This window comes from Myodes glareolus, chromosome 20 (assembly GCF_982192425.1).
Source record: "Myodes glareolus chromosome 20, mMyoGla1.1, whole genome shotgun sequence".
Lineage (NCBI taxonomy): Eukaryota > Metazoa > Chordata > Mammalia > Rodentia > Cricetidae > Myodes > Myodes glareolus.
In genome coordinates this window covers 45,731,294-45,759,151 of record NC_142045.1, presented here as the reverse complement: position 1 = coordinate 45,759,151, position 27,858 = coordinate 45,731,294, and the positions used below count along the sequence as shown (strand labels likewise).

At 44.2% G+C, this 27,858-nt stretch overlaps 1 protein-coding gene across 1 annotated transcript in view; it reads left to right on the top strand.

Annotated features, from left to right (window-relative positions):
- Positions 1–26,814: 26,814 nt before the first annotated feature.
- Positions 26,815–27,858, top strand: part of Fgf2 (fibroblast growth factor 2) — a 57,220-nt gene continuing 56,176 nt past the window's right edge. The window contains exon 1 of the mRNA XM_085682398.2: positions 26,815–27,148. Within this exon, the coding sequence (XP_085538524.2) occupies positions 26,974–27,148 (175 nt within the window). The 5' untranslated portion in view covers positions 26,815–26,973. The remainder of the gene's footprint in view (positions 27,149–27,858) is intronic.

The window sequence follows — 27,858 nt, the reverse complement described above, 5'->3', positions numbered from 1 at the left end:
GAGAATAAGGATCTGGTGGGGCATCTGTCCAACTTCAGAACCCAGACCCAGAGCCTGACTCTTGAGCCGGAGCCTCTTGGGCAGCCAGGATTTCTGCAGTAGCTTAGCCTGATTGTGCTGCAGGGTTACCTGCTTTTACAGCTGATCAGAGCCAATGACCTTTCTTATTCTAGGGAGGAAATACATACAGTTGATTTGGGGGTTTTGTTTTTGTTTGTTTTTAAGGCAGCATTGTGGGTATCCTAGGGTCTTCACATTTGATGAAGGGGTAAGGATGAAGAGACCTTACGCCGGTCTCACGTCTTCACCTTGCACGTGCTGGGAGTGTAGGTGTGCACCACTATGTCCACTTTGTGCTGTCCTGGACATGGAACCCAGAGCCGCGTACATGCCAGATAAGAGCTCTGCCAGCTGAGCCACATCCCCAGCCTCACAGAAATAGTTTGTTCTCTCCGTGGCTACTACTAGTGTGTAACAAAAGGAATAAAAAAGCATACAAACAAACAAACAAACTAATAACAAAACAAAACCAGAAAACTCCTGGCATTGCATTGGGAGTGCAGTTAGGAAAGCCTTCACTGAGCTCCGTGGGCTTCCTTTGAAACAGGTTGGCGCTGAGAGCATGTGGAGTGCACCAGCCTCAGGTTGGGCAAAACACCCAGAAGAGTGCCCAGTAATGATGGCCACGTGTTAATAAACGCCAGCTTCCAGGGGGTCAGAAGAGAGATGGGAGCATTCTAGGATTATATGCTAGATGTAGATGGGCTAAAAACCATTGAAATGAGCATTTAAGGTGGAGAATTTAATATATATATATTATATATATTTTATATATATATAAACTCACTAAGACCATTTTTATAATTTCTGAGCCAAAGGGCTAGACTCGGGGTTAACAGCTGTCTGGGGGGAGGAAGGAAACTAGGAAAACAAGACAAGTTCTAGGAGCTGCCTGTCAGACTTCTTACCTGGTGTGGGTACAAGATGAACTAGCTTTGTGGTCATTTTGCCCTACATATTCATGATTTGTGCTTTGGAAAGACAAGGAATGATTTAAAGAAATTCAACTTCCTCCTGATAATGAAGGAGAGACTGACCCAGATTCCACTTTAACATATAACACAGAAAGTTTCCTGAGAGATGATAGCAACTTTAGATAGTAGGTAACTGTAAACAGAGACCACACTTTCATGTCCTGGCCACCCAGACCGGAATAATTGCACAAAAACTATATTAATTAGAACGCTGCTTGGCTGATGGCTTGGGTATATTTCTAGCTAGCTGTTACATCTTAACCCATTTCTATTAGCCTATGTATTGCCATGTCACTGTGGTGTTACCTCATTTTCTACGTGTCTTGTTTCCCCCATAGCTTGCTGGCTGGCGTCTACTTGACTCTGCCTACTTTTTCTCTGTGTCTCTGCTCAGATTTCCCTTTTGGCTTTACTCAGCTAAGCTATTGGTCAAAACAGCTTTATGCATTAGCCAGTAAAAGCAACACATATACAGAAGGACATCTCATATCATTTCCCTTTTTCTGTCTAAATAAAAGGGAACGTTTTAATTTTAACATAGTAAAATTGCATATAACAAAATGGTTATCAAGCAAGAATTACAGTAACAATATTTAGTCTGTTTTAGGCAGAAATTAAAGAAAATATTCTATCATCTATCTTTGTGAGTCTAAAGTTTCGTATCTAATTTATTTTTTTATTATAGCTAAGGAAAACTATAACTGTCTAATCTTCAACTTCATCAAAGACTCCAAAAGGATATAATATTACCTAAGTAAACAGGCAGTGCATTGTAAGCAACTTCCACAGTTCTTGAATTGACAGAGACATCTTGTTGCCAGTCACTCAAAGTATTTTTGTAATGTTTGGGCATCCATCTTCAGCCTATAGCCCCATAATATCTGGGTGACTTTTCAGTGAGGCAGGAAATTTGAAGATCTGTTTGGTCTTGTATTGGCAGAGTTCATGAGCTGCTTTCTTCTGTGTCCTGCAGAATGTCTGGCAGTTTCTTCTGTGAAGCAGGAACCCTAAAGGAACATCCTGGTGTTTGGAAAGTTCTGTAGTTACTTTTCTGTTGGTCTTGCATGTCCAGTTCGTACAGCACACCATTAAGCAGTCTAGACAAGAGCAATTTCTTGCCCAAATGGCAAGCCTTGTCACATTGAAGGCAAATTCCATAACAAGTTTCTTCAGTGCCCAGCGACCTCTCTGAAAACTGTTGCTGCTAGAAGCAGACATGTCTCACTGTCGAGAAAAGTCGAAGTTTTTAAAACCTTTAAATGCCATGTTTTGTAGGTCTTTGAAGTGTTGAAGATTATCTATCTAACTGAAATATATCTGTATATCTAGAAAACCTAATGTAACTAAAAGTTTGATTATTATAGATGGTTATAACTCTGTATTTTAATTATATATTACATTTTTAAATGAACTGTATAATCATAATACCTTAAACAAGAGTAGAAATATACATATAACAAAATTGACCATAAATTTGTATCAATAAACCAAAGTTCTTACCAATGTAAAATATTCATTTCTGTATCATATGCCCCACCTTTTGTAGAAAGAGATTGACTATGACTATTAACCATTTACACCCAACCCCTTTTAAATGAAAATAAACATTTATAAACAATCATTTTGGGAATTTGAGCATAGTTTTCTCCCAACTGCTTTCTGTTGTTTGTTGCATGAAGTATTTTTAAGGTTCACAGAGACCTTTGAGGGGGGTATTTTTCCATCAAACCACATTAGCCTGAAAGGAATCCACAGGTTTCCATCTTCTGTGGAAAGTAGACCCTCTTTCCCAAAGTAACGCATCCTTAGGCTCAAATTTTGAAATCAAGATACCTTTTAAATATGTATTTTGGTTTAGCTTAGCAGCCCCCAGAATCAAATGTCTCCCTACAGTCAAAAAAATTCAAAGGAAACACAATAACATACAGTATCCAGATTCTCTGATTTTTTTCCCTCTTTCCATGGCTTTTTTTTAACTATTTTATTTTTATTTTTTAATTTTTGGTTTTTTGAGACAGGGTTTATCTATGTATCTTTGTCTGTTCCACATCTCACCCTGTAGACCAGACTGGCCTTGAACTTACAGAGATCAACCTGCCTCTGCCTCCCAAGTTTTGGGATTAAATACATGTGATACCATGCCCAACTATATTTCTTTTTCAAAAGGACTTTCTCTATCCTTTTCCTTTTCTCTCCCAAGCCTACATATATTTTTAAATACACTGTAAACTGTTTAGAGGGTTTTTTTTCATCCAAATCTGTCTTTATTGTATAGATCTTTTATCTTTTTCTGACCACATGAGTCTTTAATTTGCTAAGCTAGGGTTAAAGCTGTGGCTTTGGTGGCTGGATTTGTCCATTTCTTAGCTTCCTAAGAGTCTAGCTTTATGGTAGAGGTAATGGCAGGAGCCATGCTTATTGCCACAACACTGTGGGGTTTCAAGGTCCCTGCCACCACCAAGAAGCATACTGCCAGCTACTCATTAACACCATTTAAGTATTTGGTGGCAGGGCCTTTTAAAAGAGCTGCAACGTTTTGCAGCTAAAGCGGAGTCAGGAAGCCTCTCTTAGAGGAGCCATGCTTTTACTTGCTGCCAGCAAACAGAGCCTACTAGAGAAAAAACAGTTACCAAGAAACTGCACTTGATTCTGTTCTTGTCTGTCTAGAATCCTTTTTTTAAAAAAAAATGAAACAAAACAGAAAAGAAAAAGCTTTCTCAGGCTTTATGTGGAAATTCTTGCCAAATGTTTGGGCGTCATTTGTAAACAGAGACTGCACTTTCATTTCCCAGCTGCCCAGACCAGAATAATCACACAGGAACTATATTAATTACAACACTGTTTGGCCAATGGTTCAGGCAAGTTCCTAGCTCTTATGCCTTAAATTAACCCATTTCTATTAGTCTATGTATTGCCACGTGGCCATGGATTTACCTCATTTCCTACTTGTCTTGTTTCCTTGGTGGCCAGCTGGTGTCTGCTTGACTCTGCCTACTATTTTTCTGTATCTCTGCTTGGATTTCCCACCTGGCTTTACTCTGCTAAGCCATTGGCCAAAACAGCTTTATTCATTAGTCAATAAAAGCAACATATATACAGAAGTACATCCCACATCAAACAGCATGTAATGTCAGAACGTTTCACGGAGAAGTTTGCAGAATGTCTCTGAACTCAGATGAACAGCTTACTTTGTAAAAATCAGTTCTCTTTTAGGACCTTAGGGAAGCTGGTCAGATAATATTTGAGACTTAATCTAGCCTGCTTTTAACTCTACTTTTTCAATTCTATAAATCAAAACAAGAACAAGATAAAATTCAAAGATGCTTGGATTTCCACACCAGGTATATGGGTTATTTTTCTCATTGCTATGACCACAGAGGCATGACAAGAAGCATTTTGAGGGAGGGTTTGATTTGACACTACCATAGTGGGGGAAATACAGTGGAGTTCATAGTTGTGGTGCAGGTGGCTGGAACTCTTCTTTCTAACCAAAACCCAGAGATACTGGCTAGCAGTGGGGTGGAACTATAACCCTGCAGGCTGGATTTCCAACCAACTCACTTTCTTAGATATATCCCATATCCTGAAGGATCCACAACCTCCCAAACAATACCACCACCAGGGACCAAGTGACAAGCCTGTGCGGGCATTTCACATCCATACCTAACACTAGGGTTCTTGCTTAGAAATTTCCCACACTTTGTTGTTGTTTAGTAGTGATAAACCAGAAACAGTTTCCATGACTTTGCCCACTTGGTGCTAATTTGACAGCCCTAGACTCTGCTTCCTTCTTCATTGATGACTTTTCCAGACTGGGGCTGGTTCTTTCTGCTCCTTTCCTCCCAACTTCATACCACCTTTCATATTTCTCTGGCTCTTCTCGTATTTCTAAGAGCTTCAGTTTCCAGAAATGACGATAAAATACTGAGTTCTGGAAAATAACTTCCTTCTGGAGAGGTATTTGTACGCCTCAACATTGTTCAGGGCTGACTCCTGCTTCTGTCTGTGGAGCTGACTCTCACATTGCCACTGATTTCATAATCTACTTTAAATGCAAAGCATTCCCTTTGAAATGTCATGAATATCCAGAACTCTATTCTGTTAACCACTTGTATACTATACCTTTTATTGTTATATACAAGTTTTTATTTATTTTATTTTTTTTAAAAAAAAAAGCATGGCAATTTAAACCTTTCTCTGTTCCCCTTGGCCAGGATATCAACATAAGAATGTATAATATTAACTTTTTCTGCTTGTTAGTTGTTCTAATAGTTGTATCACTGATTGACAAAACTGTTAACTCTTTTATTAATGATACATTTTATTTTAATTTAAGGAAAACAGAATCACATACAGAGCAGTGCATCTTGATCCTCAGATGGCCTGTGGAAGAAATGCTTTCATAGCGAGAAGAAACTAGGTTTCCTCCTTTAATCTCCCCCCTTTACAGATAAGAAGACTGAGACTAGAGGAATCGGTAATTCCTACTTAGGTCATTTTTATCCACATTTCAGCATCCCTTTATTGTGTCTTTATCTTTTTCTCTAAGGAGTGTTAACACGCTAACAGTACATCTAACACGAATACTCTGTTATTTAAAACTTTTTAGCAGAGTGTTTGTCTTCTTTTTTGTACCAGTTGTTCAAGCTAAGCACTTAAGTGCCCTACAACACAGTATTAGCACAACTTTAGGATTATTCTTACTGTGTTTAAACGCAAATCTTTGGTAGACAGGGGTTGTGTGAGTGAAAGAAAGTAACAACATCCAGAGCATGTCAGATGACCACAGACACGGGTAGTTGTGTGCACTTGGCTTGTCTCTAATGCTAGAGCCTGTGGGCCACGAAAGTCGCATATCAGATCTCCTGAACTTCATATATTTACATTACTCTTCATAACAGTAGCAAAATTACAGTTATGAAGTAGCAAAGAAAATAATGTTATGGCTGGGGGGGGGTCACCACAGCACGAGGAACTGTATTAAAGGGTCACACAGTACTAGGATGGCTGAAAACCACTGGCCCAGAGGATTCTTAGATATGATACCAGAAAACACACACTTTGTATATTAAACATGCAGAAGGAGAAAGCCAGCATCTGAAATTGGCCTATTGCTGTGTTGCTGGGTGATTTCAGTAATCTCAGGTTTGTGCTTTTCTTTCTGGATTATTAAAAACTGTTTAACATTATACTGGAAATTGACCTCTCTCCCTGCTGCTTTCCTGGGTGTATATTTGAGAGCATTGGACAGTGCCAGAGTTTGAAACCTGTCATTTGGCTAGAGAATGTGCATGGTGCTCAGCTTTGGGGCCTCAGCTCATCTGCGCCCCTTTTCTGTTTATCTTGACAAGACTGGTATGGAGGAACAGTGCCAGGGTTCTTTCGCTTAGGATATTCTTTCCTGTTAAAAGTCCTTTGCGTTTGCTTTGTTGTTGTTTTCCTGACGTCTGGCCATTTTGATCTCCTCAACTGTAAACATTCGCTGGTGTTGGAGCAAGCCTTGACGTGATACAATGGCTCACATATCAGCATTGGTTTAAAGCATGTTTGGTTATGCTTTGCCATAACCTCAGGCCATGAGGAAGGCCTTCTGGGAAGACTGGCATTATGGCCTTCCAAATGGTTCTGCTTCCTACTCTTGGTTCTTGCTCTACTGTCTACCTGGAATGGGAAGTAAAGTGGGGGGACTCATCAGGAAATGAGATAAAGATGTGTAAAGACCACATCACAATAAAATGAAATACACATTTTCCATCTGGATATTACATAATCTGGTAGCCAGATTTTCTGTTAGTAACCCCTGCTCATCTGCTTGGTATTTGCTTTGTAAAAATCAACACTCATGAAAACTCATTGGTAACATTTAAATAAAATGGAAAAATACATACAATTCTTATTTTATTTATTTTAAACAAAAAATATTTTTATGGAGGGTTACTTTTAATAATACTTTAAATCTTCTTGAATACCAGTACTTTTTTTTTTTAATTCTCAAGAAAAGAGGCAGTTCGGGGACTGGGGAGATGGCTCTGGGCAAAGTATCTGCCGTGCAAGCATTAGGGCCTGAGTTTGGATCCTTGGTACCCACATGAAAGCTGAGCATAGTGCACATCTAACCCAGTGCTATGCTGGGGGAAGGGGAGGGGCTGCAGGAGAGGCTGGGGGCTCTCTGGCCACCCAGCCTAGCCAGTCAGTGATTTCCAGGTTCGGCGAAAGACCCTATCTCGATATAGAAGGTAGAGAGAGGAGCAGAGGAAGGGACCTTCCGGTCGCTACATACTCATGCACACAGGAACTCGAACACAGACAAATCACAAAACAAAGGGCCAGTTTAGGAGAGATAGGAAATCAGCATTGTCTGAGTGATACAAACTCTCTGCATTCTGATTCATCAGCTGCTGAACTGGACTAGACATGTGTTGTCAGTGATGCTAACAGGATCTTGAATTAATGTGTGATGTGGGCGTTAACTCAGTTTTTCAAATATGTGTGAAAGGCATTTGTGAGAATATGAATCTTGCCCCGCCCCCCGCCCCTCACTCCCACACTCAGGTTCCCTGTGTCCTGTGTACTTGAGGGTATTTCCTGATTCAGTTACCTTCCACCAGTGTGTGCTGCGGTGGCCTCTGAGTAACCAGTTATATATAGGAAGAGGGTCGTCAGGTTAATCAAGACATTGCTTCCAAGAACTTGCAGGGTAGTGATGGAAATGACTGAAACAAAACTAGAAGAGAATAGAAGCCACAAGACTTTGGTGTAGGAGTTCAAGATGATGCCATTTGCTTGGAGAAATGGAAAAACTCAGACAGATCAAGTATTGTTTAGTGTGGACTCTGCAGGAGGCTGAAGTTTGGATACAAATGACAGAAAAATTGTGAGGCTTGGTGTGAGATTTGCATCATGGGCCTGACTCAGGCCCCATGCCTAGAAGAGTTACAAACTGTCCCTCTATGCAGAGGCAGTGTTAAAAGTGGCAAGACTTATGGGCAGGAAGGGTGGGAGGAGCCAGAGATGTAGAAGGCAGTGCAGATCCCTTGGAGAATCTTCAGCAGACAAGTTCTTTGAAGAGATTACGGAGTAGTCATCATTTGGCTACAGAGACTAGCTGCAGGCATAGGCCTCACCCAGAGACCCAGGGTAGGGTGTGTGTGTGTGTGTGTGTGTGTGTGTGAAACCGAAAAGGGCCCTAGAGCTAGAGAAGCCCACTCGAATGCCCTTAAGAGTGTGTTCTAAGTATTTTTCTTCTCTTAACCCTTCATCTATGTTCAAAGTCTCTCCTTCATACTGGCTTGTCCTGAAACAGTTTTCTGTAGAAAACTGAAGCCAAAGATTTGGTTCTACGTGAACTGAGGTCCCTCAGGTTGCTGTTGATTACACTGTAGAGTCCTGTCCCGTTCTCTGCTCCTGCTGACACCTTCATGTGTGTTTTCTCCTTCCTATGGTTTTCTCCCCAGGCCTACAGCATACCTGGGGCTTCAGTATTTCAAACCACTCCCTTCCACTCCAGTTCCCTTCTTTCCTTCACCACTCACTCTCTTGAGAGATTTGCCAGCACCAGTCAGTCCTTCTGTTACTCCCTAGCCCTTTGCCATTCAGCTGCCGCTGCTGTAGTAAAGCTTCCAATCAGAACTGTGGCTGGCTTTCAGGCTGCACCTTGCCCTGAGTTACTCCATGTTACAAGCAACGTGGCTCCATTTCGAGTGTAAACATAGAGACAGGCCAGCCCCGCACCGTAGTATATAAATACCACCCAGGAGGCACAGACTGGGAACTTACTTCTGGAAGAAGTTGCCGACTTATAAGCTTATTAAGTCAGTTAGGGACATATGAGCACATGGATGTAGTGTTCCAAACCAAGGAAGGGATACAACTCCCTCACCTGACCTCGGTGAAGAGGAAGACAGATGGTCCTGCAGTGGCAGTTTCCAACACATATATGTCATCTAAGAACTTGATGTGTTTGTCGAGGAACGGCAGGCAGAGAGCTCTGGCTGGCTCCATTCCTGCCGTTGTCCATCTGCCGACCAGCTTGTCCATCTGGACCCAGTGCTGCCCTTTGCGTCTGTGACATCCGCAGTCCTTGACTCTGCTGTTTAATTAGACCCCGAGTCTCGGCTCGACTTTGATCCTGCAGCAGAGTTTCTGGCAGATGTCTAACAGGGCTCTTTTGCCTGACGTTCTCACGGGGACTCTGTCAGCTTCCTCTGCTCTGCTTTTTGGGCCTGTTGGTGCTCCTTGAACTCTGCTGTGGCCTCTTCCCGTTGAAACCGTTGTGAAACCTACAGATGTAATATAGATATATTTACTCTGTGATATGTAATGTATGGCCCAAGAGTTAATATTAGTAATTAAGATTAAAATAAAAGAACATATCCAGGAAGTTGGGATTATATGGAAGAGTACAACCAATAAAACCATTGTACCTTTTAAATTAATTGCTATTCAATAAATTCTGGAGGCTAGAGATGGTTCATTGGTTAAGATCGCATCCTGCTCTTGCAGTGGAAAGTTCAGTTCTCAGCACCCACATTGGGTGGCTCATGACCTCCTGTAACTCCAGCTCTAAGAGACCCAATGCCCTCTTGGAGCTTCTGTGTGTGCCTGCACTCATGTGCGCACCCCCCACACAGAAACACAGACATTGACATAGTATTTTTTAAATCTTTAAAAATACCCATCAATAAATAAATTCTGACATGATTTGACAGAAAGACACAAACATGTTTGTCTGTGTTTCTGATAGCACACTTACCGTGAGGGAGCATTGCTTGATTCCAGTTTTATAAATAGAAATTACTGTACAATTAAGAACAGGCTTTGTAATTTAAATGAACAAATGTGTTCCAGAAAATCACCAGGGTAGAGTGAGGACACCTAATTCCTCTCAGCTCTAGAAAGCTGGATCAGAAAGACTTTGCCAACTTATTCCTACATAAGTGTTTTTGTTTCTAAACAAATGCTGTTTTTTTAAACATTTTGTCCTTTTAACTAGTAGTGTATCTTCAGTAGGGTAGTTCTAAATTGGCTTTTAGCTACTGATCACATCAGCATTTAGAGGGTTAGAATGCTAACTATACATGTGATAGCTCATTTAGTGTAGCATGCCCATTGTATAATGAGGAAGGTAAGGAAGTTTCACTGCACTCCAGGTGCCAAGGGCCTTATTCACAGTGTCTGTAAAAATATAAACAAAAAGACAAGTAACAATGTATGTATAGTCTAGTTTTATATTAAAAGTCAATAAAAATGCATGCCCATTTTCTTAGGAAAGAACATAGAGGCAAACTTAAAATATGCTCTTGCTCAAAAATTAATTTTAAGATGGCAATAGCAAGCTGGACCTGAGTACAGAGTCCTCTCTAAACAACAGTCTGTGTCTAAACAACTCTTCCTGTCCTTCTTTTGTTTGTCATTGTTAAACAAATTGTGTTTCTTGCTTTGATAATAACAAAGCAATAAACAACAGGATAAAAGTTGTCAAGTAGGGTGGTAACTGGAGCACACCTTTGTGACTACAGGGACCCACATGACACTTTACCGTCTTTGCTGCCTACCTCTTTCTCCCTTTCCTACCTGCTCTAGTGTAAATACTGTAGCTTCCTAAAGGTCCACATGTTGGTCCCAACTAGAGGGGCCATGAGGGGTGGTGAACCTTTAAGACCCAGTAGGACCTGGTGGGAGAGATTGGGTTACCTTGGGAGGGATGAATGTCCTTCTGGGGACATTAGTTCTTCTGGGACTGGACTTACTAGGAGAGAGCAGGCTGCTGTACAGAGGTGTGACTTTCTCACCCAATACATTGCTGCTTCTTGCCACACAATCTCTTTATCTCACATGCATGATTTTGCTATGTGGTGCCATCTGCCATGAAGCTCTCACCAAACATTGGTGTCAGAGTAATTAACTGTGAGCCTTAAAAATCATCCAGCCTTAGGTATTTCATGACAGTAACACAAGGCAGATTAAGATATTGCCTAAATAATGCTCCCCCAAAAGTTTTGGTGTGTGTAAGGGGGGTCACAGTTAACCAGGAGCTGCTGGTCACTCCCAGGTCTAAATCAATGGGAGACACAGATGGTACTCCCCCAGACTTCTTGGTCTGGGGATGGGGGTCATAATCAACCAGGAGCCATCACCACTCCCCTCTGCCCTAAGCCTGAATTAGCAGAGGACATAGTTGACACCTCCCCAGACTTCTTGGCCTGGGGATGGGGGTCACGACCAACCAGGAGCCATCATACCGAAGTACCATAATACCAAGTGCTGCCCGGTCTCTCTAGGCCCAGGCATGGGAGAGAGGAAAGGCAACAGCTCTGTGCCATCCCTCATGGCTGGGGCAGGAAGTACTCAACCAAAGATGCTTGTGAGCCAACCAAGAACTCTGGTGCTGGGCAGTCAGACACTGTTGTAGTGAAAGAGTACAGGGTGGGGAGGAGGAAGGGAAGGAGAAGTGGAATGGTTGGTGGGCTGGGGAGAGAGGTGGGTCTGGAAAGGGGAGGGTGGTGGGGAATGGGATGACGTGAATGGACAGATGGTGGTCACCTGAGTCCAGGGAGATGTCTGGGCCTGGGCTGTGACCAAAGCCAGGTCTTGGTCCCGGACCCTGGAGTAGATAAGGGGGCCTGTGTTGATGTCTGTGTCTCCTATTGTTACTGGGAGCAGTGCCCGGGCCTGTGGACTGGACTGACACCTGAGGCCATGTTGGTGCCTGAAAGCTGTGATGCCACCAGGGCCAGGCCAGTTTGGGTGGCCAAGGCTGGGATCATAGTATTGTCCGCACCAGGGCTATCGCCGAGGTCCGTGTCTGGGTCCATAGCCTTGCCACAGCCAGGGTCTGCATTGATGTCTGTGATTTCTGAGACCATGCCAGGGTTCTGAGCCTCCACCTGGGGTCATTGGTGTTCTAGAGCCAAGCTGCTGAGGGAGCCATGCCATGCCAGGGGTGGGGTAGTTGCATTGCCACCTGGAATCATGTCTGGGTCTGTGGTCCTTCTACAACCAGGGGCTGTATTGATGTCCGTGGTTCATATAGCCACCAAAGGCAATATAGATGCCTGGTGTCTGGGCTGCAACCTGTGGCCATGAGGGTGTCCAAGGGCCTGTGCTGTCATCCGGGACCATGCCATGTCTGGACCTGTGGTCCTACAACAGCCAGGGTCTGGTCGGAGTTGATCCAGCATTCCCATTGTCACAGAGGGCCCTGCAGATGACCGGGTTCTGGTTGGTCACTTCAGACCAAGGACCGTGCCATATCCTGGGCCATGCTGCTCTGGGTAGCTGATGCTGCCACCTGGAGCCTTGGAGATGTCCAGGCACGGACCACTGCCTAGCTCCATGTCTGGGTCTCTGGGTTCAAGGCCCTGCAGAGACTGGGGTAGTGTCTGTGACTCCAGTTGCCAGTGAGGGCTCTGTAGATGCTCGCAGTTTGGTCATTCACCTGGAACCATGTTGGCTCCCCGGGGGCCATGCTTCTGCTGGAGCTGTGCTGATCTGGGTGACCTGTGCTGCCACTGGGTCGTGGCGGTGTTTGGGCCTGAACTGCTGCAAAGTGCCATGTCTGGGCCCATGGTCCTGTTGTGCAGCTGGGGTCTGTGATAATGCCCATGGCCCATTTTAGCACGGGGGTCCTTGGAACTACGCTTTGTTGAACCAGCCCCACCCTTCACTGTCCCTGAGATGGCTGTCCCTGCTCCTTGTTGGATACTGCAGCAGGCTAGCTGGCCCTGCCCCTCGGGAGAGCTTGCCCTGACACTCCACTCAGGAAAGACGGCCCCACCCCTCACCATAGGCGTGAACCTCACCTGGGAAGCACACTAGAACTGACTCTGTGGCTGGGAACACGGGAGCCAGCCCTTGAGAGTAGGAGAGCTGAACCCAGCCTCCCGCCTCCCCCCATCTGCCATGTGGTAGCATGGGTGAGGGAGCTAGCCCCAGGAACACAGAGTGGGAGAGCCAGCCCTGACCTCACAGGCTGCAGCTCGTCAGAAAGCAGCCTCTGCTCTCCATCTAGGCTGTGCAAGAGCTGACCCTGTTGTCAGGGATGCAGGGAAACCCAGCCCAGAGGGCGGGAGAGCAACAAAACTGACGCCTCCACCCCTGTCTGCCATGTAGTGGCATGGGTGAAGGAAAGATGTCCTCCTTGCTCTGCCCCTTGCTACCTGTGGCAAGTGAGAGAACTGGCCCCAGGGTCATGGGAGTGAGACTAGCCCTGCCCCACTTCAGCTGCCACACAAAGGAGAACAGGCCCAGCACCCCACCTGCGCAGCACACCAGAGCTGACCCTGTTGTGGTGGGGGGGGGGGTACAGGTGAGCCAGCCCTGAGGGCATGAAAACAGGAGAGCTGACCCTGCCATCCCCTCATATTCTACAATTCAGCAATCAGCATGATGTGAAATCCACAAAGAATAATAAATAGAAATAATAAAAGTAGAAATAATAACAACAATACAAGACATTGCCTCAATAATTTGATTCTAAAAGCAGCTAGAGAGTCTGAGAAAAGCCTTCATATCAGGAAGTTGTGTGAGCAAAATATGCCTATATTGAAGATGGAATCTGAGAGGGGTGAGAAGGGTTTCTCCATGGTACGAGGATGGCACCCTTGTGCCCAGGCTAGATGAAGAGAACACCCACAGAAGGGGACAGTCGCCCACCTTAGCACATGGAGGTGCAGTGGGGTGAGGAAGAAGCACATTTGGGAAAAGTTTTGAGGAGAAGAGATTGGTTCCTTGTGGAGAGATCTGAAGAGCAAACACGTAACAACATTTGGAGTAGCGTTTCTCACTGTTATAAAGAACTGCACATATAGAGAGGGAGAACACTGGTGACAGTATAATGTGTATAAGATCCAAACTGGATGTTTCACTTAGTGTTGTCCATAAAATAAGTGTGAGGTGTGTGTGTGTGTGTGTGTGTGTGTGTGTGTGCGCGCGCGCGCCTGCACATTCCCCATTAAGAAGGCCGAGAACAAAATCTTTTCAATAGTGCAGAGCTGATCTCGCATCCACATCTGTGTCTAAATTCTGTCCCATGCAGACTCCCCCCCAAATAAGAACAAACATCTCAAAATCTCACAAACACAAACCTCTTACTTTCAGGGATGGGGCAGGATAAGTCATATTCAGATGAGTTTCATGGTGTCAGAAACTAGCAAGCCATGTTAAATGGATGACTGGAATGTTAAAAGAACCCAAAGCCAACTTGAGGGGCTAGGCAATTTGGGCATAATTCAGCTGTCTTTAAACAATGATAGGAAAATACATCGCCTAACTGAATAAACAGTCGTGAGTCTATGCTGTATACAAGCAGGCGGATAAATGGGTGTAGGAAAGGAAGCTTTTCCTTACAGTAACATCAACCAGCAAGTGAAGGAAATGCTGTTCAGCATCATGCAAGAACCTCATGCTTCTAAGCAAAGAGACCGCTTTCAAATGTAAATTTCCAGAAAAGACAGTGGGCTGGTCACAGACTTGTTTATGTGACCTCACTGAGTCAGACTGTTACATTTATGTGCCCAACACATAGCTCTTAGCAGTACTCCTACATCAGCAAGTGTTATCCCCAACATGTATGTGCAAAGTAAAGTCTTCGACTTGGCATGTCCTCTGAAAGTGCATGACCAGGTATCACTCTGAGAAATGATCCCATCAAGTGGAAAACAATTTTATGATAAGAAAAATGAAAATTTCCCAAAACACCAGTGAACAATGAAGCTTGCAATGCTCTAAGTGGGTGATGATGGTTCATTGGGAATTACACTCTGACTCTCTATGGAAGCCTGTAATTGTGTCTGGGATTGAAGTCCTGTAATCAACTCCAGATTTGGTCAATCAAGAGGATGAGCGGGAAGTTCTGAGGTCTTATTTCAACAGAAGTGGAGAAAGCAGCCCAGAACTAGATAAACAGTCAAAACCCAAAGTGGTCAAAGTTGTTCCTTTGGCCAGAAGTGCATGGGTTTAATCATGATGATGAGAGACTGGAAGACAATGTTAGTAGAACTCAACAGCATGCGAGATTTTTCCTATCAGTCAAAAGTCATGAAATTTATGTTGGGGGTGGTGTTACTGAATGTCCATTCAAAAGAACCACTCTCAAACCAAGGAGATACAATAGACTGCTAGAATCTAGCAGCTAGACTGCTTGGGGCACATCAACTAATATCCATCGCCCAAGTTCATATGGAAGGGAAAACAGGGAGGTCAGTGATTTGTGGGCCTTGGTTAAATAGGTGCTTTGGGTGAGAGGCCCTTGAAGGAGTCCAGAAGTACCTGGAAGGTAAGGACTTGTATTTCTTTATGACTGCAAGATTGTTGAAATGAGCATACGCAGGTTCAACCGGGTGGTGCTTCCAAAGCAATGCTGGTCAGAGAACCTTGGGAGCTCAAGAGAGAGAAGTGTGGGCCATGCAGGGCCATGGACAGGGTGACTGCCTCTGGTCTTAAGGCCAAGATGGCAGTCATGGTAGGAAGGCTGGGGCAGAAGAAAATACCTAAGAAGACAGGGAAGCACTTCTCCTGGTGCTGGCTCCAGCGGACTGTGATACTACATAGGGATCTCAATACCTTTTCAGCAGTGAACTGTTGGCGCTTACAGCTTAGGTGCAGACCACTGTTGGAAATATTCTAGGCTGGAGATGTAGCTCCTGTGCCTAGCACGCCAGTACTGCATAACCCAGTTCCAATGGTGCATGCCTGTAACCCTAGTGCTCAGGCCGAAGGATCAGAAGTTCCAGGCTACGCTTTGTCTATATAGCAAGTTCGAGGCCAACCTGGGACACATGAGTTGTAAATACTTGAGTCCAAGTAAATAGGGTTTATTTTATTTTTTTAAATTTATTTTATTTAGTTTATTCCACTAAAATATGTGTGAAAAAGCAAATGTCATTTATGTATCTAAAGTACATAAACTTTGGGAAAAAGAACTTAAATGGCCAGAAATATCAGGAGGAGGAAATGAGTTATCCACATACCCATTTGATGAAATTTAATGCTTAACAAAAAGTCCTATCAAAAATCTATTTTCATTGTACACAGTATTGGGATAAATTAGGACATTTTTGCACAAATCGCTGTGCATCGAGCATCTCTCCATCCTCTGCTACCCTGGCCTTTATCTCCACCTCCTGCTGGTCCTCGTTCTCCTCCTAGAGCAACTGTTCTCAACCTGTGGCTCGTTACCCCTTTGGAACCAGCCTTTCACAGGGGTTGCCTAAGACTGTGGGAAAAGACAGATATTTACATTACAATTCATAATAGTAGCAAAATTATAGCTATGATTTAGCAATGAAAATAATGTTATGGTTGGGGGTCACCACAATGTGAGGCTAAAGGGTCATGGCCCTGCTTTAGATACTCTCAGTTACACCTTCCAATGATACATACGTATGTTCATATGAAAGTACATGGATATGTATTTGTAAAAAGTCTAGAGATCCCAGATAAGAGACAACATGAGCTATTTAGCTTTCTGAGACTGCCTTAATTCACTTAATATCAATATCTCCAATTGCATCCATTTTCCTGTAGACAAGAACTTAAAATTTGATCCTTAAAATACTAATTCTACAAATTAAGTTGCGAGGTAGGAGGCTATAAGGCTAAATAAGAAGAATACTAAAATATTTTTGTAAAAATAATCTTAGCCATGGTTGCAGCAGTGCACAAACAAATGAATAATTGTTGTCTTAGGCGAGTGGAATGTGAGTGAAGTATTTATTGTGTTCATTATCTTGTTGTCATGAAGTTGCTTAAGCAATAAATGAAATCAAACACTTAAAAATAGGAAATAAATGGGCGGGAGCGACAACAGCTATTAGAGAATGCCTGAGGAATTTTGCTGTAGAAGGAAACAGAAAATGGGGCATTGTCTGGAAAGGGGAGTGGGCTCCGGGAAGGGAAAGGCTGTTTTGAGATAAGCAACACAGATGTTTGAAGGCTGATGAGAATGAGCTGCCAGGAGGGGGACCTGGTGTTACAGGGAGCAGAGTAGTAGGAGCCAAGGGCTCCAGGAAGGGAGAGGGTACTGAAGGGATGCGGGAGGGTTGGGTCCTAGATGGCAGAAGCTGAGGAAACTCTGCCCTGGTTGGTTACATTGTCTCCGCAGCATAAGCTAAGCAAGGATTTGACCTTGGGTTGTAGCTGTTGGAAGAGAGTCCCAGACCAAGGCAGGTGGGAGGGATTCCAGGGGGAACCAAGCAACTAACCACGGCTGCCGTGATGGATTACATCTTCTTGAACTGTAAAACAGAATAATCCCTTCCTCCCTTAAGTGGTTACCGCCATGCAAACACAGCTAATCTGTTCTCCTTTGGGTTTCTTTTCTGTTCTTGAATATCCACCGCAGGGCCCATCTCTCTGCAGAATTGGCAGCTCTTCCCTTCCAGTCTGCAAGTTGATACTGAGTGATTTTAGCCTGAGATGACGCCTGTCTCCGTTTGGGCCCTCCGTGGGTAACAGAACTGTTTCCTAGAACTAGCCAGACTTAAACCTAATAAATTACAGAACAAAAATACATACATATACAAGAAAAATGTTTAATTTTTCCTCGGTAATTTAAAAATCTACATAAAATCATTAAAGAACTGCCCCTGTGTATGAAGTTGTTCAAAGACAGCTTCTAAGACAACATCTAGTGTTGAAGGGAGACAGAGGAAGCAACTTCACATCCTGCTTTTGAATAAGGCTCGAGAATACAGAGCAGATTCAGTAATAAAGCTACAGAAAACTGCATTTAAAGATTTCTTTGTTTTGTTTTGTTTTATGTTTTTGGTTTTTTGTTTGTTTTTTGTTTCTTCGAGACAGGGTTTCTCTGTAGCTTTTGGAGCCTGACCTGGAACTAGCTCTTGTAGACCAGGCTGGCCTCGAACTCACAGAGATCTGCCTGCCTCTGCCTCCTGAGTGCTGGGATTGAAGGCATGCGCCACCACCACCCACCTCTAAAGAAGATTTGTATTGATTTTAAATTATGTTTAAGTGTGTGTGGGGTTGTGTGGGTATGTGCATGTGAGTACAGGTGCCCACGAGGTCACAAGAGGGCATCAGATTCCTGGGAGTTTTGTGTAGTTTGAGCTGTCTGATTTTAGGTTGGGAACCAAGCTCACGCCCTCTGGGAGTGGAAGAGCATCATGCACTATAACCACTGAGTCATCTCCCTTACCCAGAAAACTACATCATAATATATAGAATATATTATCTTCATAATATATTGATAAATGGAAAATAAGGCTATAAAATGGTGTATTTCATAGGACTAAATTTTGTAGAAACAAAGCAAAATAAAATCTACGTGTATATTTCTGTAATTTCCTCTTCATCTATCTATGACAGGTTTGCCAGCAAAATGCATCAATAACAATTTTTGGCTAGAGGCATTTAGCTTACCTTCATGTCAGCTCGTTTATCGGCATAAAAGACCGTATAACTGGACATAAGAGAGCCGGCAGTGAGAGGAGCTGAGAGACACATTGATCACCCTCCCCTTTAAGTTAGCTGAAGTCTGTCTTCTTAGATTAGATCAACAGAAAGTAATGTTCTTCGAGCATCACTTTAATCCCCTGAAGGAATGCTGTTGCATAGCCATGAGTAAGTACTGAACCCTTGGTTTTTATTAAGATGAAATAAAGAACATTTTCTTTTTCTTTTGCAAAATCATAGTTGCAATCACTGGCTCTTCTGCTACTCACTACTCTTGTAAAGAGTGGCTACCCAGGGTCCAGGAGCCTTGCCACAAAGAGATCACCTTTTAGTGAGCTTTCCTCATAGAGCACATAAAGCACATATTACTTCCTTCTTTCCCCTGCCTCCCTGTGCTAACAGATGTAAATAGCTGGCTACAATCTTGTATAATTAAGTGCTAGCCTTTTAACTGATACATTATACACACTCTTAATTTTACTTAAAATTAAAGTGTGCATGTGCATGTACACACATACGTGTATGTATGTTATGTGTTGGCACATGTATATGGGTGCATGCGCGTATTTGGGCATATGGAAGTCCAAGGCTAATGTTGAAAGTGTTGTCTTTGTCATTTTTCTATCTTTCTAAGGTGGAGTCTTTCCCCTGAACCTAGAGCTCACTAGTATGGCTGATGCAGCAGCCAGCCTGCTCCAGAGATCCTCTTTCTCTTCCTTCAAAGCCCTGAGATTACAGGTGGACCATCACAATCACCTCACATTCATGTAGGTGATGAGAATCGCACTCCAGCCCTCACACTTGTGTGTGCATGGCAAGCAATTTATTCAATTAGCCATTTCTCTAGGCCCTTGTTTTAAATTTTTCAGTCTTCTGTCATGTTTTTGATAGTCAGTTCTTCTCAAAATATTTCTCAAAGTAGACAGGTAAGTTCTGAGACTTCCAAATATTCTATAGCAAATAAAAAAATGGAAAATTAATGATTTTAGCTGTCCACATGTATTTATAAGATTGGGGTTTAAACAGTTGTCCTTGTGGCCATCAGTGTGTCCTGCGTATTATTCTCTTATGTGCATGAGCCTAGCCTATGGCTCTCATTGAACTTTTACTATAATTTCATTAAGAAATAGTAACTTTCCCAACAGTATATTGTTTCAGATACTTTAGTGACATGTACTTTCCTAATGTAAAAAAATAAATAAATAAAAATGAAATTTTCAAATCTCGCCAAATCTTATTCCAACTTTCAAAAAATTACTACTCATTTTTTTCTGGTGGTTTGAGAGAAGGCCTCGGCCTTCGGAAGACTGCACCGAACTGGAATACTGTATTCTCCCGAGGACTGCAGGCTGAGGTGACTAAATGACCTTTTCTATGCCGGTGGGGAGTGGGTGACTGCTGTAGGTCAGGACTGAGGTCACTGGCTGGAAAATTACAAACAAAGTCATAATTTTGGCTGAAGGAAAGTAAACTTGGACTCCAGACAAAGCCAGCGCTTCCGTAGTGATGAAAGAAAAAAGCCCCATTTCCCCTGTGTCAAGGCAAACACTGTGCAGGAGCACCGTCTGGATGGCCAGCGTTTGTCATGTTCCTGAGCCTGGTGTGCGGATTGCCCGTGTGTGGTCAGGGTGCAGCTACTGATGTCTGGGACATGTCTGGAAAAGCAAAAATGTCTCTCAGGGAACAGAACTTTGAACTGTAGAGATGGAAGAAGCCTGCAGTGGTTGGGATCCTTTTGTCCCAAAAGGCTGAGCCCTGGAAGGGTCATGGTGACTGCATGTTCTGCTTGGAGACCAGCAGCAGGAGTATTCCTTTCTCTTGCTCTGTGCAGCATCACTCTGTCCCTGAACAAGACCCTGCTGCTACATAGGCACCTGTACATGCTCTTTATCCTGCATGGTGGCCACGTAGCACCTCTGTCTTTAATGCCATCTGTATTTCTGTATTGTCTGGGGATGTTCTCCAGTTGGTAGAGTGCTCATCGAGCATGCCAGAGGCCCCGAGTTCAACCCCCAGCACTGTATCAACCTCAGAATGGTAGCTTGTGCTTGTACTATCAACGCTTGGGAGATGGGAACAACAGGACAGGGAATTTAAGGTCTTCTTTAGCAAATTCATAACCGGCCTTAGAAACACAAGATCTTGTAACATGAGGGCCGGCTTGTTGGGGTATCTGTCCCGCCTGGTACTCCACAGCCGGCAAACCCCAAAGAAAATCACACACAAGACTCCATAAGATTATGAACTGATTGGCCCAATAGGTCAGGCTTATTATTAGTCCTTGTAACTTATATTAATCCATTATCATTATCTATGTTAGCCATAATGGCTCAGTACCTTTTCCAGCTGGGCAGCTTACATGTTTCCTCTCCAGTGGTCTGCGCAGGAGTGGCTAAGGGAGTTTCCTCCTCCCTAGCCTTATCCTATTCTCATTGCCCCGCCTCTACTTCCTGTCTGGTTGACCCACCTATACTTCCTGCCTGGCCAATCAGCGTTTTATTAAAATACATGATTGACAGAATACAGACAATTCTCCCTCACCAAGATCTTGTCTGAAAACAACAGTTACAAAGCTGGGTAATGTTAGTTCTTTGCATAGGTAGGTGTGGCAGCTCCTTTTGGTCTCTGCTTACCAGGTGTCTGCCATGTTCCCCTGACCAAGTCTTTTCTTTTAACCTTAGCTGCAGAGCCCTTCTTAGATCCACACTGTTAATTTTAGTTTAACCTTCCAATTTGTGGAATGGCTTTTCAACTTTAATTTTGTCGTCTGTCTACTTATTAGCATCCTCAGCTTTCTAGTGTGGATGCTTGGACATGACATGAAGTTGTGTTCGTGGTTGGTCTTAGAGCTGGACTTGACAGTGTCTTTAAGATTGGATGACTCTATTGAGCAAAGTTTGGGGAAGAATGTTTAACGTCCATGCACATGGAGACAAGTACCAAGAACATTATCGTAGCAAACACATGTGTAGCTTGCATGGGGATCAGCACTGGAGCCTCAGTGTATGGCCATGCTGTGCTCTAGGTACCTGGCAGCTAGAGTGAGCCGAGCAGAGCCATAGAACATCTAAGACACAGCTGGAATGAGTGACAGCCACTGAGAGATGCTGACAGCCCTGGGCCAGCTCTGTGTGCACACACCGCGTTGCTTGTTTCCTGTGGGAGCAGCATGGTTGCAAACACACAGAGAAAGGTGTGAAGTGAACTCGGAAAAAGGAGCTCAACCAAAGAGAAGAGGTGGATTTGGATGGACCCAAGGGCATCCTCATTATTTGTTAACTTTTGGGTTTTTGTTTTGTTTTGTTTTTGCCTGTGGATTTTTTTAAGCAAAAATATATCTTAAGTAACTAAAAGCTGGCATAAAAGATAAAAATCAATCTAACTCAAGTTTTCAATGAAGTATTTCAAAGGAACACAGCTTTAAGCTTGTGTTTTAATTGTTCCTTTAATAAAATACTAAATGTATGGGCTGCTGGAGAGAGCACTTAGTGGTGCTCTTGCGGACTCAAGTTTGGTTCTGAGCACCCACATACAGTGGCTCACGACTTCCTGCCTGGACGGCAGGCAGACACGTGTTGCATGGACAAACAGACATTCAGGCAAAGCAATCATACATACAAAATAAAAGTAAATAAATCTTTTTAAAAATAAATACAATACTAAGTTAAAAAAATAAGAAACCCATATTAGAATACTAGGTCCATGGAAAGGGTTGGGGCACTGCCCACTTGAGGAGTCCCCTGTGCCCTTGTGAAGGTTTGAGACCAGGCACGAAGCCACCACACATTGTCTTTGTCTCTGTTTCACTGCTACTGTGGAACTGAACGTCAAACACATGAACCTCGGATGAGCGAGGCAAAAAGCAAATAGAGAGATACCAAAGTCTCTCGGAATATAAGGGGAACCATTTTGTTTTTCTAGGTGAAAGGATAAGAGGAAGCTCAGAAGTCATTAGAGGGAGAGAGAGAGAAAGGGAATGTGTGTGTGTGTGTGTGTGTGTGTGTGTGTATCCCTGGCAATTTATAGGACATGGCTAGAGGGCTACAGGTGACTCATGGGAGCTCTATTTTCTGGACCGTCTGCTTGATGTCTTCTCTCTCTCTCTCTCTCTCTCTCTCTCTCTCTCTCTCTCTCTCCATTTCCTTTGCTGTCTTTCCAAATATTCATTTTCTGACCTAGCCTTAAATAACAGTGATTGTACCTCCATGCTCACATACACCATGAAGGGTTCTGACGCACATATGGTCACACAAGCAGGCTTCGGCACACACAGGCTCCCCTCGGCATACTGCTGTGCTCTTTTTCCTTTAAGACAACCTCACAAGCACCATAGGGCTCTTGGTAGAATCTTTCCAGGTTTTCCTGAGCCCAGAATATTTGAGGATTCTAGTATTCTCTAACCTTCCTGGTGTATAATAAAGATTTCTGTAACCAATCCATCAACCTGGCTTTTGCTGGAAGTTGTATTGTGGAGAGGTCTAGACTGGTCCTTTCTGAGTGTCTCTGTACAGTAACCCCTGACAGGGGAGCTTTATGTTTTTCTTGAAGATTTCATACCAGATTATTTTATTTCTTTATTATCTGTATGTTAACATAAGCTATGTAAGTAGAAAACAATGGTACTTGTATTAGGTGTGTCTTTAAAAGCCAAAGAGTATAAACACAGTTTGATGGGAACTCTTCCTCTGTGGATGCTTAGAGGCAGGTATTTCTGAAATATAGCTTGCCTGGGCAGTGGACATCCTGTATGTATGTTGAAAAGAGGGTCACTTCAAAAAAATGACTTGTGTGGGATACATGGCAGGGCATCTTATATTTTTCACTTGCTCCCCAGTTTCTCAGTACATGTAGAAATCATTTCTTAAAAAAGCAACAGTAGTTCATTGAAGTATATCTGGTAATGACAGACTCACAAAGCTTTCTTAAGTGAATTACTATACTCACCAATTAATACTTATTACTTAAGTCATTTCATTGAATGTGCTCCTATTGATAACCATTCATGCTTTAACTTCAAGTTGCTCTTGACTATAAGCAATTTATCCTGGAAACCTGGATTTTCATAGAATTAGTTTAACCATTTTCTAAAATATGGTTGGTATTTTTTGTTTGTTTGTTTTTTATTTTTCAAGAGAGGGTTCTCTGTAGCTTTGGACCCTGTCCTAGAACTAGCTCTTATAAACCAGGCTGGCCTCAAACTCACAGAAATCCACCTACCTCTGCCTCCAGAGTTCTGGGATTAAAGGTGTGTGCCACCACCAACCAGCATGGTTGGGATTTTTAGGATGAGGAAATATTTGAATAGATATTCCCCCCTGATATGGATTACCTTTCTGTACGCTGTAAATATGTTTTGTTGCCATTGGTTAATAAAGAAACTAATTTGGCCAATAGCCAGGCAGAATAGAGCCAGGTGGGAAACTCAGGCAAAGATAAAAGGAAAAAGAAGGCAGAGTCTGGGAGATGCCAGCAGCCACTGGAGAAGCAAGATGTGAAATAACAAATGTCAGGGCCATATAACACCACAGCCACGAGGCAATACATAGATGAACAGAAATGGGTTCATTTAAGATGTAAAAGCTAGTTAGTAATAAGCCTGAGCCATTGACCAAATAATTGTAATTAATATTAAGCCTTTGAGTGGATATTCAGGAACTGGCAAATGGGAGAGAAAACTCCAGTTACACCCCCTTTCCTGACTTTGGAGGGAACTAGGTGTGGAATGGAATGTAATTCCATAAATCCATGGCCGACACCAGCCAGTTAACTATTAGGCATTGCTGTTCCTGAAATTTGTGTGGAATTACTATCCCTTATCTTTTTTTTAATATTTATTTATTTATTTATTTATTATGTATACAATATTCTGTTTGTGTGTATGCCTGCAGGCCAGAAGAGGGCACCAGACCTCATTACAGATGGTTGTGAGCCACCATGTGGTTGCTGGGAATTGAACTCAGGACCTTTGGAAGAGCAGGCAATGCTCTTAACCTCTGAGCCATCTCTCCAGCCCCCTATCCCTTATCTTGTATGCCTTGCAGATGTAGTGCTGGGTATGGTCCTATTATACATTCCCTAGGCCATTCTCAACATCTGGAAGGGAACCGCTTGTCTCAGTGGATCCTCAGTGATGATGAGAGTAATGCATTCTGGAGACAGATGTCAGAGAGCTGATGGGGTCGAGGATGTTGTCCCCAAATGGCACCTCATCATTTAAGAATACAGCAACATTTAAGAAGGGCCAGTATTACATACAGCAAGACTGGCCAGTGCTGGTGCACTCAGGAAGCAGAGGCAGATGGATCCTTGAGTTCCAGGCCAGCCTGGTCTGCAGAATGAGTTCTAGGACAGCTACTATAAGGCTTCACAGAGAAACCCGGCTTTGAAAACAAAACAAAACAAAGGAAGGAAAAGAAAAAAGCAGAACAGGCACTCTCACAACCCCTTAGTGTTCTCTTATTCAGTTTTAAAACCCGCATTTGAGAGGTGTCCACCCTCTACCTTCAGGTCAGGGAGTTCCCATCTCTGAGGACAGGGTCACAGAGAGCCAGAACAACGAAGACTTGCTAAGTTCCTCACACCAGCTTGTTGTGGAACATTAGTTGAAGATATGATGCATTTGTTTATTCTGTGGAACACTTGTTTAACGATACTAGGATGTGTTGGATTCTTCTATGTGGCATTTGTTTAACTCTTAGGTTGCATTTGTTTGACTCTGTGAAGCTGTGCTACTTTGTCTGTCTAAAATACCTGGTTGGTCTAATAAAGAGCTGAACGGCCAGTAGCTAGGTAGGAGAGAAAAATAGGCGGGGCTGCCAGGCAGAGAGAATAAATAGAAGAGGGGAGAAAAGGAGAAATAGAGGCAGATGTGAGGGGCTAGCCTCCTAGCCACCCAGCCAGCCACAGAGTGAGAAGGAAAGCAAGATATATAAAATAAAGAGAGGTAAAAAGACCCAAGACAAAATGTTGTTAAAGGGAAATGAGATAATCTAATTTAGAAAAACTGGCTAGAAACAAGCCAAGCTAAGGCGAGGCATTCACAGGTAAGAATAAGTCTCTGTGTGATTATTTGGGAGCTGGATTGTGGGCCCCCAAAAGAATAAAGAGTAAAAAAAAGAAAGAAAGAAAGAATAAAAAATAACTACACCAGCTTATGCCCATTAGATGGCACTCCCTTCAATCACTGTTCTCCACAATTATACACAAGTCCCAACCGAAAGACACAGGTTCCTGTGTAGCATGGGGCTTTTGTTTCCTTTTCAGGATTTCAGATTTACATTAGATAAGTTAGTAATTTTCTCATGTTAATTTGTCTCATGCCATGGGGGCTTCAGCCACGAGCCTAGCAGGAGGCAAGGGGAAAACGATCCTGCGCACACTCCTCTGATTGCTGGAGAAAAGGTTTGATCTTAAAGCTTTGGGGAAATTTCTAATGCCCGTCACACACTTGAGTCAAGACATCCGTGGAGACTAACGGCTCTTCAGGATGCCCTTTTACAGCTAGCATACAGTGGCACCTCTAGAAGCTTCCCTAAGCCCGCACTTCCCCAAGGCAGGGTACTCAGCTGTGTCTGAGTCCTCGGAGCAGTTACTCCTGTTCACCCTCCCGGCCTTAACCTTTCTGTACGTGTGCCACCGTGGACCGCACATCTCAGGTGCTTCAAGCAGAGACCTGGCGGTGTGCAGATTTTCCAACTGGTATTTGATAATCACCTTCACTGGAAAGGTGTGTCCCCAGGAGAGAAGGACTTAGGGGTGAGAAGCACCTCGTTTCAGAATACAGAGTGCGGAGAATCTGAATCTACAACCTTTTAGGATCTACTGAAAATCACCAATCGCAATTAACTGTAATTTTGTGAAACTCAGTTCTTCCCAAGAAACATCTAACAACTGAGGCAGGGCAAGCGCCAGCTCTGCGCTTTTACGTGTTGAGAACTCCGAAGTCGTTTTCATCTTCCCACGCTGTCTCGGGTTAGGCGCCCAGAAAGGGAACCCAGGCGCCCCCTTCTCGGCTTCTGTCTCCTGCACCCTATCTTTCCACAGTTTACATTCTGCAGGGACTAGAGATTTTCAAAGCCTGACTCGATCCCTCCCGGGATCAGACCCTTTCTGCTGTTTTGCGGGTGGAAGGCCAGCGCCGCGTTAGAAGACAGAAAGCAAGCGAGAAAGTTGCATTTAAACTTTAGGAGCTGCGTCAGCGCAGTCGCCTAGAGAAAGCTCCTCAGAGCAGGACAGATTCCTTGAAGCTTTCAGGCGCCAGGCGTGGGGAGGAGGCGGCGCGCGGGGCGGGGGCGCGCGGGGCTGGGGTGCAGGCGGGGACTTGGGGTGACGCGGTCCCGGGCCGCTGTGGCACACAGGGGTTCTCGGCTTCCGGCAGAGTCCTGTTCGGGACTGCGTGTGCGGCGGCGGGACGCGGACCGGGAGGCTGGCTGCCCACGGGCGAGGCGCGCTGGGAGGCCGAGGCCGGGGTCGGGGCCGGGGAGCCCCGCGATCAGCCACAGCGGGGTCCCGGGGCAGCGGAGGGGCCATGGCTGCCGGCGGCATCACCACGCTTCCCGCACTGCCCGAGGATGGCGGCGCCGCCTTCCCGCCCGGCCACTTCAAGGACCCCAAGCGGCTCTACTGCAAGAACGGCGGCTTCTTCCTGCGCATCCACCCCGACGGTCGCGTGGACGGAGTCCGCGAGAAGAGCGACCCACACGGTGAGCCGTCACCTCCCACCCGTGGTCTAGACCGACCTGCTCCCTCTCCTTCAGGGACCTGAGGACACTGAGACGAGGCGCCCTTCAGTCCCTAGGCACGGGAAGCAGATCCATTCCCGTGCCCTCAGGATTAGAGTCCCCGCTGTGCACCTCTTAGCAGCTCCAGGGGCGCTGGCTCCCTAGCCTCTGGTCCCTCACGGGTCACCCACTGCAGCAGGGTTGCTAGGACGCTTGAGGCGAGGGGTCCGCGGCTCTTGGGGTGGGGGTAGGCGTGTCTCCTCAAGGGCTCTAGAACTCCTTGGCATTCTGCAGTCACTCAGGGAAATAGAGGCAGGAGGACATGTTCTTCAACTGAGCCCTGAACTTCAATTCGGACTTGGTGACCAGAGCGATATGGACCCTGTCCTCACAGCTATCACTCTCTTCCAGCACCCAGCTTCTCTAGGTTATTCCAAAGAGAGAAGCTAATGAAGTCAAAACAGACAAAAGACTAGCAAACCAACCTTTGGCTTCCTTAGAGAGAGCGACAGATCTTGTTTCAGTGTGAAGTGCAGATCCATAGACAGCGCTGAAGTGGGGTTACAGGCTTTGTGGTGGAGTGATGGTGAGATAAGAATTACAACCTCAATTTGTGGAATAAAAATATACCTTAGAAACAGGCCTAAGTCAGTAGGCTCAACTGTAAGGGCTGCAGGACATAACCTGCAGTA